The 15784-nt window shown below is 47.5% G+C and overlaps 1 protein-coding gene and 1 long non-coding RNA gene across 2 annotated transcripts in view; one reads left to right on the top strand and one right to left on the bottom strand.

Moving 5' to 3' along the window:
- ARL3 (ADP ribosylation factor like GTPase 3) overlaps window positions 1–11946 on the top strand; it is a 30342-nt gene extending 18396 nt beyond the window's left edge. The window contains exon 6 of the mRNA XM_064663175.1: window positions 7858–11946. Within this exon, the coding sequence (XP_064519245.1) occupies window positions 7858–7905 (48 nt within the window). The 3' untranslated portion in view covers window positions 7906–11946. The remainder of the gene's footprint in view (window positions 1–7857) is intronic.
- Window positions 1399–3306, bottom strand: LOC135418176 (uncharacterized). Its single transcript, XR_010432328.1, has 2 exons — window positions 3002–3306; window positions 1399–1583 (listed from the first exon to the last, which is right to left on the bottom strand). It is a non-coding gene; the product is annotated as an uncharacterized LOC135418176 (long non-coding RNA).
- Window positions 11947–15784: the final 3838 nt, after the last annotated feature.

The following is a 15784-nucleotide window of genomic DNA, read 5'->3' as shown; positions in this document are numbered from 1 at the left end:
GGACCTAGGTTTGTTTATTTCACTCCTAGGCTTTCCTGAATTAATGAAGTATTTGCGGTGCTCTAAATCTGAGTACTCCCTTCACTGATATTTAAAGAAACAGAATGGTGAAGACATTTATCTTCATTGCAGTTTCTGTAAAACCTTATTGCAGATGCTACAGAGATGTTCAGGATAGTCAGATCTCAAGCTGGGTATCAAGAGTGGCAGAAGCAGCCTGCCATACTGAGTGGGCAGTAAAAGGGCAGATGAAATTCAGTGTTGACAAGTGCAAAATAATACATATGTGGAACAACAATCCCAACTATACACATATGACAGTAGGTTCAAAATTAGCTGCCATTATTCAGAAGCAGATCGTTGTGAACAGCAGCTCGTCAAAGGCCAGAGAGGAAAATCCAAACACTAGACAATTACAGGAAAGCAAACAAGAAACATCTTTTCTAGCAGGTTAAAGTCATGGTGGACCCATACCTTGAACATGACATTAATTTCTGCCTCTGCCCCATTTAAAAAGATTTTAGTAGTAGTAGAATCATAGAGTCCAACAAAAAATTAGAGTCTTCAGGAGATCGTTATACCAACTTCATGTTTAAAGCAGGGATAACAGTGAGTCTAGAGGAGATTGCTGAGAGCCTTGTCCAATCAACTTTTAAATATCTCCAAGCATGGAAATTCCACATCCTCTCTAGGTAACCTCTTCTAGCACTTAACTACCCTAATCTGAAAAAATATTGTCCATATATCTTCTCAGAATTAGGAGAGATTTGAGAATCCTCTGTTGAGAATGATCAGTAGCACAGAATGCCATCTGTATACAAGGATAATAAATAAATTAGGACTTGCAGCTTGGAAGAGAGAGGACAGACAATGGGAACACCTTCAGGATTTATAAAATAAGGTATAAAAATGTCAGACCGTATGCTGTTTTTCACATTGCTAGAGGGAGGGTGTTCCTAATGAAATAATCAGACAGCAGCTTAAAAGAAGTAAAAATAAGTGCTTCTTTGCGAGTCGCATAATTAAATTGTAGATCTCACTGGCAAAGGATGTTGTGGAGACCAAATGTACCAGTCTTAAAAAAAATACTAAGTGAATTTCTGAAGAAGAGATCTGCAGGCAATCACCACTAAGATCTGGAGGCAGCTTTTGACTGAGGAACAGCTTGGGCCATGGACTGGGAAGGAAGAACAGAGCAAGAGACATCCTGTTCATACATGGTCTTTCTCCCTGGCATCCAGAAGGAAAGCTGGATGAACCATTGGTCTGACCCAGTACAGCAGTTCTTCTAATTTCAAATTCTCAAGCTGATGTTTAGACCTAAATGTTGTAGATGGTATCCTCCAAAGGGCCTTTATTTACTTAGCTAAGATACAAATTCAGCTATGTTCCAGCCAGTCTAGTGAAGGGCTTCAGCTGTAATCTTTATTCTGAAGTGGTGGTGGTAGAGGGAAACGCATTCCACACTGGCAGTGTATATTCCAGTCCAAAGAAATGTGATCAGGAAAGTTGACAGGGTTTCAGGCAAGCATAGGTCACCTTCTTCCCTCCTCCAGGCCCTCCTCTGGTTTATGGACATCCGGCTGTAAAGGAGCAGTAAAGTAGCAGGTGAAATTCAGAGATGTGGGTTGGATGTGGAAGAACTAAATAATAGGAAGTGGCACTTTCTGTTTGTGGGCTTTGAAATATGCCTCCTCCTTGAGCTGATCTGTGTGCTCTGGAGTGGACTGCACCCTTCTTAATTGACAGTACCTTCTTCCTGTGCCTCCTCCCTGAAGTACAGCACATCCCTATACATTCAATAGTGTAAAATACACAGCCCAATACCCTCTAGCAGGGAAATGAAATCTGCTTCTGCGCTCACTTCCAAAAAACAGAAGACCAGAGCTAAATAAAAGTATTTGCAGGCCAATATATTGTGTTTATCATGCTTATCTAGACAGTTTAGGTGCAGGTCAGATAACGTCCCTCTTGTTGTAGGCAGTCTCGTTTCCCTAAATACTGCAGCTTATTCCATAAATGATTATTGCAGAAAGGTCAGGGACATCACAAACTCTCTGTAGCTCGTATAAGAAGAGCCTCTACATTTCTCTTCAGGCATAACTGCAGGCTTGTCAAATCCAAGCACTCCCTTTCCTTGCAAATTGAACAAAATGGTTTGGGAGACCTGGATCAGCCTAGAAAGAAATGGTGTCTTCAGTCCTGGGACCCTTAAGGAGGGGCCAACATGCTGAAAATTTAGGAGAACCAAAGAACTTGTTTAAAGAGTGACATCAAGAATGATGTTTTTGAGGATCCTAGTACACAGTATCTCTGCCAGTGGCTCAGCACATGAGCTCTGTATGTGTAATTGAACCTCAGGTCACTGCTTTAAGAACTTCTTTGAGAAATGACAGTGAGTGACAGCAAAGTAAGTGAAGATGAGGAAGCATCAGGTATTCAGAATGAAAGCCAAGGAGTGGGTACACTAACCATCGCTGCTGATGGAATGTATTAGCTAGAGTAGAGCTGGAGACATCACTGAAGAGTGGTGGCATATCTTGTGCTGAGCACATGCAAGAACAGAGTTCATAGGGGAAGATGTTTGTGATAGCTTGAAGGAAGAGCAGTGAGCAAAGATAAATAATGCCAATACATGAAGGAGAAATAGTTTGAAGGTCATTTAATTAGTTTAGCTGCTTGCACCATGGTGTGTAGAACTGGGTAGTTAAGACTGGGGATTTCAAGGTTAATGAGATTAGATTATGGTTAATAGAATGATATAAATTTAGAGAATTTAACTAGTATTTGAAATGGGTTATTTAATAAAACTATTAATTAAGGGGGGAATCCATATAGTCATCTTCTCTTTTAAAATTAACCACTGGGGACTCTGGAAAAGGGGCCCAGCAGTGTCCTGAGCAGGCTCAGAAGAGAGGTGACTGGGTTAACTGGAAACCCCATGCGGCGTCTCAGGATGCCAGCTGGCAGCCCCTATTATGCCAGCTGAAGACTTCATTACCTTCTGACTGTAACCGTGGGCAGCGCTTGTGTTAATCAGACTTCATGGTGCCATTGAGGGAGGAGTGGCATCACTCACACTCAGAGGCTTTTTCAAGCAAACTGTCTGCTTGGGTCTGATCTTATCCTTCAGCTCTAGTTCAGAAAGCAGGAAAGCTTTTTGTCCCTGCCACAGCCATCTGGGCTGTGCCTCTGGAGCAGAGTCCTGAACAGCCTACACTGAGCCCCTTGCACAGGATTCAGCAAGCGAGGGAGGTGATTGCTGATGTCAGCAGAGGAACACAAGGGAACTGTTGCCTCATAACAGCTCTCTGGTGCCACGTAGGCTCTCTTGGGGTTGTATTGTGACCAGATCTCCAATTGTAGCCCTTGGTGTGCAAAAGCTATGTACATCTCACCCTGGCTGGCTGTGGTGGGGTGAAAGCAGGCAGGACTCCTCTGCTTTGCAGCCTGCCCTCTTGCTGGAGGTGTTATGTAGGGGCCAGGGTGTGATATTAAATATGCCTCAAGGCTTTGGACCAATCTGTGCTCTGCAGCCTGTTTCTTGTCTGAAGCAAGAATCTCCGATCAAGGCAGCAGGAGTTCAGCCTGCCCTGAGGAACTGTCCTCCAGAACGATGCTGCAGCGCATTGTGTCCAAAGTCTCCCAAACATAATGGCTCTCTGGAGACCATTAAAAGCCACTGAAACTGAGAGTAGCCACTAAACTTCTCTAATTTATGCCAGAGCCCGTCTGGCCCAAAGGACTGTGGGAAGGGCTGAGCCTCCATCTCCTCCCTGGCTGTTTCAACCCAGTTGAGAGTGAAACCCAAGACCCAAGTTATGTCTTTGCTACGATTCAGCACTTTCATAAGGACTGAACCAGAAAAGGACCCCCTTGGCAATATGGTATCTGCAAAGCTTAAGTTTTGTCTTAAAGATGTCTTAGCCAGGGCAGGCTGAATGGGATCTTCCACATCTTAACAAGGTTCTGGAGCTACTTGTAAATGTGATTTAAAACCAGTTTTGATGACTGCAGCTCTCCTGAGGCAGGCAGAGCATGTTAAGGAAAAGCAACCCTGTTTCCAGATTACGGGGCAGTGTCTTCTGATTTTTAAGCAGGGTAAGGAAGGAGTCTACAGTGCTGCATCAGGGATATGAGGCCTCAGAGGACAAAAAAAATAAGCTTTCGCCCAGGCAAAAAACAATGGATAATGTACTGGCGGGATCCTGTAAAAGCCAGCCTGTATGATGACTCGAGGTGCAAGGAAATGACAGATAATGAAGGCACAGTCCTGCCTGTGCTGAGGGAGAAGAAAGTGACGGTTAAAATAACGCATACCAAAAATGCTAGAGATGGAGAATTTTGCACTTGCCTGACCCAATTTGTTATGGCAGACAGAGGATTACATGAAAGGATTAAGCTTTGCTGTCCTTAAGGTCACATTAGGGGTCACAAGTTTGTGGCCTTGCCTGATCCCTGGCTTGCAGGGGAGCAGAAATCGGGAGGCTTTTTATGGGGTGGAAAGGACTTGTTCGCTGTGTTTGAAGTCAGATTACTTCACTCCCATAGCCACAAAGCTGATAATGCAGAGAATAAGCAAGCAGTGGGCTAATCTTAAGCAGGACTTTTTATTTCTCCCAGGGAAGGCTCTACCAGTACTTTCCCAAAGGGCGTTGGAGTACAACTCCCTTGGCACAATAGCAGATGGGACTGCAGCAAGGCGGGGTTGTGCTGAGCAGCATTTCTCTGCAAGGAGCATTATGCTCTTCCCTGGGGTTCTTTCTCTTTGCTTTGGTAAAGTTTACTAGCTGCTTGTTAAGGAGCTAAGAGAGGCAAAGCTGAAAGATCTGAAATCTTTTCCTGGCTAAGTTTTCCCAGGGTTGACTTGAGGCTGGAATACTAATATTGTATCCGCCTCGATCCTCAGAGTACCTGCCAATGACTCTGTGTCTCAACAAAGCAGCACAAGGACATCTATCAAGATCTAAATGTTACTGTAGGGATTGTACTTTCTTCACAGAGCCATCTTTTAAGCATGCAGATATAGGGACAGAGTGTGTAGGGACAAAGGATGACAACAGTTGACTCCTTATGGACTAGACTCTTTCAAGCACTGTTTCCTCCTTCCCGTGTGCCTTTCCCATAGCAGCTCTTTGTGTTTGTAGCAGCTTCCCTGGATTTCTCTATCTTACCAACATTTCATCCTGCTTCAGACCTTCGGTAGAAAAACTGCAAACATACCTTTTAGTTTCTTTTGCTTTTCATTGCATTTGCTATTCTCCAAAGCATTTGGGGACACTGCAGAACACCCCCCCTCCCAAAAAAGTTGCACCAGAAGCTGCGGATGTAGCTGAGGAAGGCGTCTCACACGTACCTCTTTGATACAGCTGAGCATGTTAATTTTCCCTTTATCACAGGCAAGCAGAGAGATACTTATGATTAATTGTGATCTTTTCTGTCAATTAACTCACGCCAGAAGAGGGTTTTTAAAATCTATTCCTGCTTTAAAAGTTTGGTGACCTACTTACGTATTTCAAGCCTGTTTGGAGTTCACCTTTCCTCTTGCATTTTGCTATGTCATTCTTTTGCCCTCGTTAAATGCTTCATGCAGCCAGGCTCCCAGCCATGGTAAATCCCATCATAAACTCTGCTTTATGACCCTCGCTGCGCTGGTGCTGAAACGGTCTGTCTTTCCCCTTCCCGAGCTCCCCAATGGCAGCAGGCAGAGTTTTAATCACTGTGAATTCAGGTTGTGGTCAGATTAGGTAGAAGATAGGATGCGTGTTTGTTGTTTTGCAGTGATGTATTGTTTCTGAGATTACTGTGCTGAATAGCAGAGGGTGTCAGCTGATATTTATTACTTTAAGCTGTCTCAGCTGTTCTGGTTCAGCAAATAAACCTACATTCAAAATGAATGAGGAGCTCTGCCTGCCTTGTATGCCATGATGTGTGCAAATGTGATTATTGCTTCCGAGGCAGGGGAAGCTGAAATCATTGTGGGAGCATTTTTATTTATTTATTTAGTTTTACTCTTTGCAGGCAATCATGCAGATTTCTAAAGCACACAATCAAGTCAAAGGCTTGACACCTCTCCTCCTAGCCCCATTGTTAAGCCCCGGCATTCCTCATGCTGGGAATCACTCCCTCCCTCTCTCTAAAGTGATAAGCTTTAAACCACACTATTGATTGCTTAAGGCATTACATGTTTTACACCTAGGTTATCAGTGTTATTGAAAGGGGAAGACACAAAGCTACTGGGCCTTAAAATGAATCTACCGCTCATCTTTTCCCATTTGCTCTGAGGATTTCAGACAATTTGTTTTACACTGATCTCTGCTGTGGAGATAAATAAATGAAACTGGAGACCTCAACCCTCCCCAAGGTTAGAGTTAGAAGTGTTATTAGTGTAGGGCCTCATGTGCACCCCAGCACAGGCTGGGCTCACTTATTCTTTATTTAACACAGCAACAAGGGCTGATTTCAAAAGTTGCTGCTCCCCTTCAGATAAGAAGTGTCACATAGCACAGTTATCAAGGTGAATTGGTATTTTCAAGTGAGAACCTCTCTGCTTCTGATTAAGCCCTGAGGACTCCCTCTCTTCTCTCTTAACTCTTTAGCTCCCCTCCAACATGGTCACCACCTTTGTGGCTGAGGGACAACACAGAGGCACGGCAGTGGGTCTCGGCTCACCCGAAGGGCCTGCCTTGCTGTGCCTTTGACCACCTGTCCTTGGGGAAGTTGAGGTCCTTGGCAGCCTGGGCAGTTTGGGGACAAGGGTGCAGGAAGCCAGCAACACTGCTACCATGGGGCTGTTGGCCTGAAGGCTCTGATCTTTCTTAGGGTCTAATTATTGTTTTAATGATCCAGAAATGACCACTGAACATAATACAGTGAGATCCCCTGCTCTGAACTCTTAAGGTGACATTTGTCCAATTTCCAAATGCAAATATGTGCTGCTCCCTCTCATCCCCAAACCCCTACCTGCCACCTTTTTGATCTCAGCCTCCCTGTCAGCAGAGATACCTCCTAGGCAGGACAGAGGTAACAGATTCGATGGGACACAAATATGAGGAGACTGTGCATCTTGAGCTCCATTGTGCGCGTCTCCTAACAGATAAATGACAGGAGCAGATGAAGTATTGCTGTGGCTTTCAATAGCATATCCCGTTCTGGGATCTCAGCAATAAACTCACAAATTGGGTATTCATGGCACAAGTGTTGCAATCCTGCTTACAGTGGCCAGAAAAGTCACCCACACATTTTTACAGACCTACCTTAAAGAATGTTTCAGCCTCTTGAAACATCATCACATTGCTTCTCACTGAATCCCTGTGGGACCCCTGAGGGCCCATAATTTGTGGGGGCCCTGAGGAACAAGGAGAAGGGTCCAGATCTGGGTATTGCAGTGACTTTCATGGATCTGGATTTCAAGGCTTGCAGATGAACAGAGAATTAGAGCCGTATTCTTAACTGGGAGCTGACTGTATAACAAACAGTCCCCTGAAATCCACAGTCTCAAGATTACTTGCCCAAGATTACACAAATCATCTGTAGCCGAGCCTGGAACTGAGTCTTCATCTGCCACTGACATACCTTGACTGCAAAGGGATCCTTCCTCGAAGGACCTATACATAGCGATGTCATGAGACGATGATACTTTTTATGGTCAGGTGAAAGATTTAATGACCTCTGTGTGACAACATCTACTGAGCAAGGAAGCACTTATTTTTTTAACCCACAGTGGTTTTGGGCACAGAGGGACAGGCAGGGGTTCTGTGAGGAGTCAGAATGTGGTGCTTGCAGAGTGGTGGTTGGGTGGGATTGGGGGATTCCTTTTCCCTTCGCTTGACTAACATTACCTTTCTCTGTCTGAAGGACGGCATGAATTGGGTGTGCAAAAATGTCAGTGCTAAGAAGAAGTAAAGCGATCTGAGCTGCATGGAAATGGAGGAGCGGTGGGAGCAGAATTCTAGCCTGAAAACACTAATTTGCTGCTTTCTGACCAAATGTTTTTCCATCTGTGCACAGCTACAGCTGTTAAAAGAAAAAAAAAAGAGAGAGAGAAAAAAAGGGAACAACATCGGTTTAAACCTACTGCTGGATTTGGAACTTGACCTGCTCTTTAGTATCATTTTTTTATCCCAATAAAGGAATTACATATTTCCTCCCTATGCATAAATAGTATTAAATGTCTGATTAGCAAGCAAGTTTGTAAGCAGAAGCAAGACTGTGATTCAGTGTGGAGCAGAGGGAGTGGTGAATTACTGTAGTTGCTTAGATGCATAGGACCTGCCCTATACGCGTGGCTGCTGAGGACACGCTCGGGTGTCAGTCACAGCTTCCCCTCAGTGACAGATAAAATGCGGTTGTGTTACCAATTGTGGGTAGTTTCTTAAAATAAAGCTGCTAAGGAGTCATTTGTGTAACGAGGGTAGAAGACTTCCACACATTCCTATAGCCATAAAAGAGGAGTTTGATCATAACGAGGCACTGTTGCATTGCGACACCGCTGTAGAAGGGAGAGAAGGGTTATATGTGTATAATTGAAGCTCTTTACAGTTGGAATAATGCAGGATGAGCATGCCTAGGGCTTTTCTCACAGCTGAAGGAGAATTTAGCCCAGTGTTTCACCTTGAGCCAGTGAAAACGTGGTTCCTCCGTTCAATAAGTTCCATATGTGAGATTAGTCTTGATGTTGAACAATCCCTGTTGATTTTCCCTTGATGTTAAGGCAACTCTGCAGGAAAATGCAATTAAGTCCATGATTACTTTCTAGAATGAGATATCAGGTCCCAGGTTTCCTTTTTGAAATGTGCAAAATGTATTCTCCTACCCCGCCACCTCAGCAAGCCTCGCCTAGCCCTGCCAGGGATTGGGGGACTGCCCCACAGCGGGCTGGCTGCCCAGTGCCTGAGGTCCTCCCAGCCCCATCCTGGCTGTGGATTGCCCTGGTGGAGGGTGAGGATGCTGATGAACGGCAGATGAGAAGCACTCTTTAAAACGAGATTTCATTCTTCCCTGAACTGACTTTCCTATAAAAGGATGCAGTTGCTGAAATAGGAAAGAGAATGTGTTTTCCGCGTCCTCGCCCCCAGTTCAAATCTAGCCCCAGCTGACAGTGGGCAGGAACGATTAGCACGCCAAAGCAGCCATGTCCTGCATGAAGCAAGCTTGGTGACTCCTGGGCCAGTTTCTAATGCACAGATGGTAAAATAATCCCACTGCCCTGCTTGCCAGCTTTGTTTGCTGCCTGCCTGCGAAAGGGCAGAGAATGACTAGGGACTGCATTACCCCTTCCACCTCCTGGAGACGGACTGTCGGGCAGGATGGGGAAAGCTGCATGTACTAAAGCATGTGGCTTTACCACGCGTCAGCGAGTTGACTCATGGACCCAGGCAGACGGCTGACACCCCTGGAGCTCCCAGCTCTTTTTTCCTCCCTTCCCCTGGATGTCTCCACCTCACGGCACAAACATCTGCAGTGTACGTGAAGCAGCCCCTGGCCGCCTACGTGTTACAGCTTGGCAGATTAAAATCATCTGGGGCTCATTCCAGGTCCCCCCATACATCAGGATGTACAGTAGCGGTTCAGGGTTGATCCGCGTGTAGTTCAGCTGTCTGCTGTGGCTGGGGGCAGAGGGACAGCTGGGACAGCAACTGCTTTAGCAATCCAACTTTAATCTGCCTGCGTCCGTGAGTCAGCACCCTCCGTGTGCATCTGTCTCCAGCACAGAGGCAGGACATGCCTGCTGGAGTAGCACAGCCTTGCTTTAAAAACCAGACGACTGGGGAGGGGGCGGGGAAGAGCGGGCTCGAGTGAGCTGTTAAGCAATAGCTAATGACACAAAGTGACACAGCTCCGGCTTTGCATGGATTGAGTAAGGAGTCATGAGATGTTCGTTTAAACACAGCTTGCTCGGTGACTCCCCAGCTGCAATGGCTTATCAAGAATGCTGCAGATTTGGGCATGGCTTGTTCCTGGGTCAGCCCAAGGAGGAGAAATTCGTCCCGGCATCACCTTTTCCTTGCAATTAATGCATTTGCCTGATGCAAGTGCTGTAAAGAATTGCAGCCCTCTCCTGTAGGCACGCCTGGTGCTGGCTGAGTGGCAGAGCTTTGTGACGGATACTCCTGAGCTTTTGAGCTTTGGATTTGTCCGCATTGCATGCCAGATGCAGAGGGAAATGCTTGGGTACCTGTCCCCTGGTCCAGGCAGGACAGAGCAAGGTCCCCCAGGGGGCTCAGGCATTGATCCTTCTCCCTTGCAAGGGACTTGAGTTGGTGCTTTCCTGCTCCCTACTTTTTTAGCAGTGGCAAATTTACTCTGTGACACCCCACCTGTGCCACAGTTGGCTTCCTGGAGCTGAAAAGCATCCAGGAGGGTAATTTGTTTTTTAAGTCTCACATTGGTTAAACTTGAAAATGTGTGTAAAATAGATATGTAGTAATTTTCCTATCACTTTAGTTGGGAAGGGAAAATTGCCTTATTGAACTCAGGATCCAGAAACATTTGCTGGCTCATTCATTATGTTTGCATGTAGCTACATGTATTGGTTGCGTGCATCTGTACTGCCAAGACTGTCACCTGTAATCCAGCAGTTAATTTGGTTTTCCTGAACAAGGTAGTGAGAGGAAGACCATGATAGAGTGATGTGTTCTGGGAGGAAGGAGGTGGATGATTAAAATGACCATATCTTAAGTATATCACCCTGCAGTGATGGCTGTAAATGCTCATTGTATTGTAAACATTTCTCTGTGCAACCTGGTAAAAATGTAAAAGGATTTGAGGTTCTGTTCACTTGCTGCTCCTTATCTGAATGTATTTACATTTGCTATACCCTCTGCAGGGCTCACTGCCCTGGGTGGCACCTGGCTAAACACCACCTGCACAACTGCCTGGGGCCAGCCAGAAATGCCTGCCCCTGATCAGTGCAGCCCCTGCCCCTCTCCCAGCCCTTCAGCCGTGCTCTGGTTTACAGCAATGGCACATGCAAGGCTCTGTCCTTCCAACGCTGTCGGCTTTGCCCTCCTTAAGGTGAGGCTGGGGGAAGCAAACCTCTCATTGGTATGGGTGGAGCTCTGCCACACTTCTCATCAATTCATAGATTTTTAAAGCCAGAAGGGATCATTATGTTCCTCTCTCCTGACCTCCCGCATAACACAGCCCATTAAACGCCATCCCTCCAGTGGTGACTCACGGTTGAATTAGAGCCCCTCTGGTAGGAAGATACCCGGCCTTGATTTAAAGGCATGGAGTGACAGACAGACCCACCCCAGGCCTCTAGAAGTTTGTCACAGGGGTTAATTCCTCTCCCATGGGGAGTTTGTTGTGCTTCACTTTCACATAGTTAAATCTGGTTCTACCTTTGTGATAGATGGAAAGATGCCTCTCCTGCTCCTACCCCATTGTGTACCCTGGAGGGGAGAGGTAGTGGAAAAGTGAGATTCTCCAAGGGCACATCAGAAAACATGAGTCCAAGCCCCTGCTCTGACCACGAGCACTGGGTGTGGGCCCCTGGCTGTGGCTGTGTCCCCCACTGCAGCTCTGATGGAGGATGTCTCTCCCTGCCATCGGAGAATGCTTCCCAAAGCCTCTTGCAACCTTCTCCCATTTTTCCCACTACCAGTAATGTTTCTTGTACGTTAATGTTAATGACTTCTCCCTCTGTCAAAACTATAACTGGTCACCAGACTCTTTTTTATGAAGTGTACTGGGATGAGACCAACCCACTCCAACTCGCCTCCTGCCCCACAGGTCTCACCTTTCTCCAAAAAAAGGTGGCGGCTGTTGCATTCCTTGGGCCGTCTGAGTCCACACAAGCTCTTTCTTTTATGTTCCCTTTTTGAATTTCACCAAAAAGGGGTATTTGCTATATCTGGTCATGTTGTTACTCAGTGTATAATTTAGATGTCTTTGTCAAAAAAAAAAAAAAAGGAAATAAATTAAAATTTAGTAGAAAGACAACTGGTGTTTAGGGGTGATTCTTTTGTTCTTTGCCAGGTTCATTTTCTGACAGCCATCAGCTGAGAATTGCCTCTTCCCAAGGAGCCCCCAGTCAGTCTGCAAAGCTGCTTTCACTGCTTCCCTGTCTTCCCATCAGAGATGGTTGCTGGTACTAGAAGTGATCAAAACTGTTGGAAGAAGCCTTTTTCCTTTAGATTTTCACTTGTCCAAAACTATCAGAAGAAGCCAGCAAGAAAGGCAAACTTTGGGAGGATCTTCTTGTTTCAAAAATCATGTTGTAGGTTAAAAAAAAGCCTGCCTTGAAACACATTCCCTGCTGACCTGGCAGGAAAAAGGAAAGGGAAAAAGGAAAGCAGCAAATGATTTGGGTTTGGTTCAGTGAAGTGGGGTTGGGAGGGCGTTTGGAGGGAGGGAAACGAATCTGGGGTTGCTTTCCAGCTAATCTGACTCATTACTGTTCCTGCTACACCAGGACAGGCCAAAAAGCGAGAAACTGTTAGAACTCTTTAAAGCATCAGCTCCCTCCCTGCATGGCTGGGATGCCTGCAAGGCTGTCAGAGCAGCTGGAAAAAACACATTATAGATGGTCACACTTAATTTCTTTTCTCTTTTTTTTTTTTTTTTGTTAAGGCACGCTTTATACTGAGCCTTGGTATTTTTTCAGCAAAGTAGGAAATACTTTTTCATCTTGTTTGCCTAATGGATTGGATGTGAAAAATATTTCTCTGGCAAGTGAACACCCTGAGAGTTGTTTGACTTGTCACAACGTTATGTATCGGCCCCTGCGGCCCCCGGCCCCTGAAGCCGCCGCGCTTCCCCTCTCCTGTTGCTGTTTATGGTGGGACACACTGTAATTTATGGCAAGGCTGCGTGTGACCTTGCATGCGTCTGCTCGAGCGAACCGCAGCTCCCTTCCCCGCACAAGCCCCGCTTTGCATTCACATGATGAATTTAGTGCTCCCGGAAGGACAAGGAACCGGGTGGGTTGGATGTGGGGAGGGAAAAAAAAAAAAAAGAAAATAATACTCCACGGCCTGCAGGAGAAAAAAACACTGAGATTTTTGTTCCTCTTTGAGCGGTATTTCCCTGTTTACGGCCTCGCACCGCCCTGGATGGCTGCCTTTATCAGAGCAGAGAAATGGTCTGCGGCCACAGAGCTGGAGATTTCAGCCTCCACGTTCCCGTTGTGTTGGCATCCCCCAGCCTGGGGGGCTCTGCTGGGAACACATCCGTGAGGGGCAGCCAGACCGATGGCCACGGCCACGCTCCAGCCGACCCACCCAGGCACCCACCCAGGCACTGCGCTGGAGCTTTTTTTCATTTTATTTTGTTTTGTTTAAGTGGAAACAAGCTCCCACCGCAGCCTCATGATTGGCTCCTGCCGAAATGGCAGCTTCGGGCTCAGTTGGCTGAATTTGGGCTTGTTGGATTTTTTATTGCAATCTGTTCGCTTATTTCCCTTCCCAGCACCGATTGGAAGCAAAACTCCTGTAAAGCTGTGGTCGGGCTGTGCCCGTGCTGGGGGATGCTGTCAAAGGCTTTCTGGGAACAGCACGGGGTGGGGGGTGCCCACTCTCCATTTCCTGTTTAGCTGGCTGACCAAGATGAGTATCCGTATCCTTTTAAATGGGAAAAGGAAAAAAAAATCCTCAGAAGAGGAAGGGTTGGAAGGAGCCCCTCTACTTGCAATGTGCTGTGACTGTGTGGCTCTGATCTGCAGCCCTACGAGTGGCACAGCCCCGAATAAATAACCCTACGAGGAAGGGGACCTGGTAGGTAGGTTAGGCCCCATGTCTGAGCTGCATTAGAAGATGGCAGGAACACCTTGCAAGTAAATCACCTGAATGAGAGATATTTTTAAATAGAAGTTGTCCTTGCTGCTTGGCTTTGCAACCTTATGCTACCAATGGGAGCCAAAGCCTGCAACATTTAATGCTTCTATGGCTGCCAGGAGCTTGGAGTGCTGGGGGGAGTGGGTCCCCCATGCTGAGAACATCACCATGGGCTGGGGACACTGCTGTCTCCAGCCTGTGACAGCTGGGTCCCAACCGACCAGGCAAAGCCCAACGACTTTGGGTGGCTGAGCCAGCTGTCCTACCCCGGCTCCATCACCCTCCCTGATGTCAGACAGGAGGATTTATATGTATTTTGGGTTCATTTTTATAGCTGGCACCTGTGAGGCCAGCGCCAGGCAGGGATAACCAAAGGGTCCACACTGCAGGGGGCTATGGGCACAGAGAGCTGGTCTGGGGAATGGGGAAACAGGCATGGCAACCTCTCTGCACCCAGGGACTGTGCTTGGGTCTGGGACTGGGCAGGGAGCTGGGGCCCGACTTACGGATGCTTTTGGAGCCGGGGCAGGAGCCGCAGCTCTTGCAGCCCTAGGGGGGTTGGGGGGACGCTGAATTGGGTGTATTCAGCGTGGCACAGCTGGTGTGGGCTGCGGGGCGGGGGGGCCGCAGTTGCTTCTGACACTTTTGCCTCTGAATGTGATGATAAACTCCCTTTCCCGATTAGCGCTGATCCCTCTGCCTCCAAAACAGTTGGCCCTAATGAACATACGGCCCAACAGCTGTAAGCGGTTATACATATGCATGGATATATATATTTATCCCCCCCCAGCCCATCCATATATACTGGAGATCACAGCTGTTGCTATTCTTCCTTGCAATGCAGATCAGACGCTCTCTCTCTTTGGAGTCTTACTTGACCTATTTTGCAGGCGCAAGATTTTTTGTGATGATGATTTCCCCAGTTGGTGCTTTTGATTCTGCCTGAAACATCTTGATTGAAGGCAAACAATGGCAGCTCCGGCAGCCGGCAGCGCCCCGCACCCACGCGCCACCCCGGCCCCGCCAGCCGCCACACGCCGGGGGGGCCAGGGATGGGGTCCGGCCGACAGCGGCTGCCGGCTGGTCCATCCCAACCCGTCTCCTCCGATGCCGCTTCCCTGTGCCCACAGGGCGTGACTCTGCCACATGGCCCATCACCTAGGCCATCCAACCTGGACCTTGAGACTAGTGCTGCTGTCCCCATTCTCTGCTCAGCTGTCCCCTGCTCAGCCCAAGACCGGATGGGGACATGATGCCAGAACTGGCAGAGATGTCAAAACCCCAATGGCTGCTGTATCCCACAGTGCACTCATGCTCTGAGCATCCTATGGGTGATGGAGACCTTTGAAGCCCTTTCCGTGGGGAGCCCCAGCCTCCACTCACTGCTCAGCGTCATGTTTTGGGGCTGTGAGGAAGCCTCCAGTGTCCCCACAGCCTCCCCAGCCACACAGGGTGCCCCAAAGAAGGGCCCCAGAGCCACTGCATCCTGGCAAGGAAAAGCAGCCATCCGGGCGCGCACAAAGCCATTTCTTGTTTGGCATTTTCGTTTGAAGTGTGTCCTTCGTCTGGGTTTCTACAGCAACTGGGAAGTTCCTATCCTGGCCCAGCTGGAGGCAGTGAAGCAGCTGGAGGAGCAGGACGGCAGGAGGTGAGGATGGGGGGTGGGAGGGGAAGAAGTCAAAAAGAAGTTTTTTGAGAAGTAGGGCTGCACTTTCCGCTTCCATCCTGGGCCCAGGGCTGCTGCAGCTGGGACAGGACTCCAACCCCATCCCCGTCCTTCTCTCCCCAGAGGCAACACAGGCAGCTGGGGCCAAATCAGGGGGTGTAAAACACCAGCCTTTAGGGTCCCTGCATATTAGGGGTAGACTGAGGTGTCCCACCCTGACCAGCCCTGGCATGGCTGCATCCCCTCTGCCAGCCTGGGTTAAAATGAGTGAATTACCTTAAAGCTCTTAAAAGAAAACAACAAAACCCAATGAGCCACCAGTGATTCATCTTAGGCAGTG

The sequence above is a fragment of the Pseudopipra pipra genome, chromosome 8 (assembly GCF_036250125.1).
Source record: "Pseudopipra pipra isolate bDixPip1 chromosome 8, bDixPip1.hap1, whole genome shotgun sequence".
Classification (NCBI taxonomy): Eukaryota; Metazoa; Chordata; class Aves; order Passeriformes; family Pipridae; genus Pseudopipra; species Pseudopipra pipra.
Note: the sequence above shows the minus strand (reverse complement) of the source record. Positions and strands in the feature narration are given on the sequence as shown.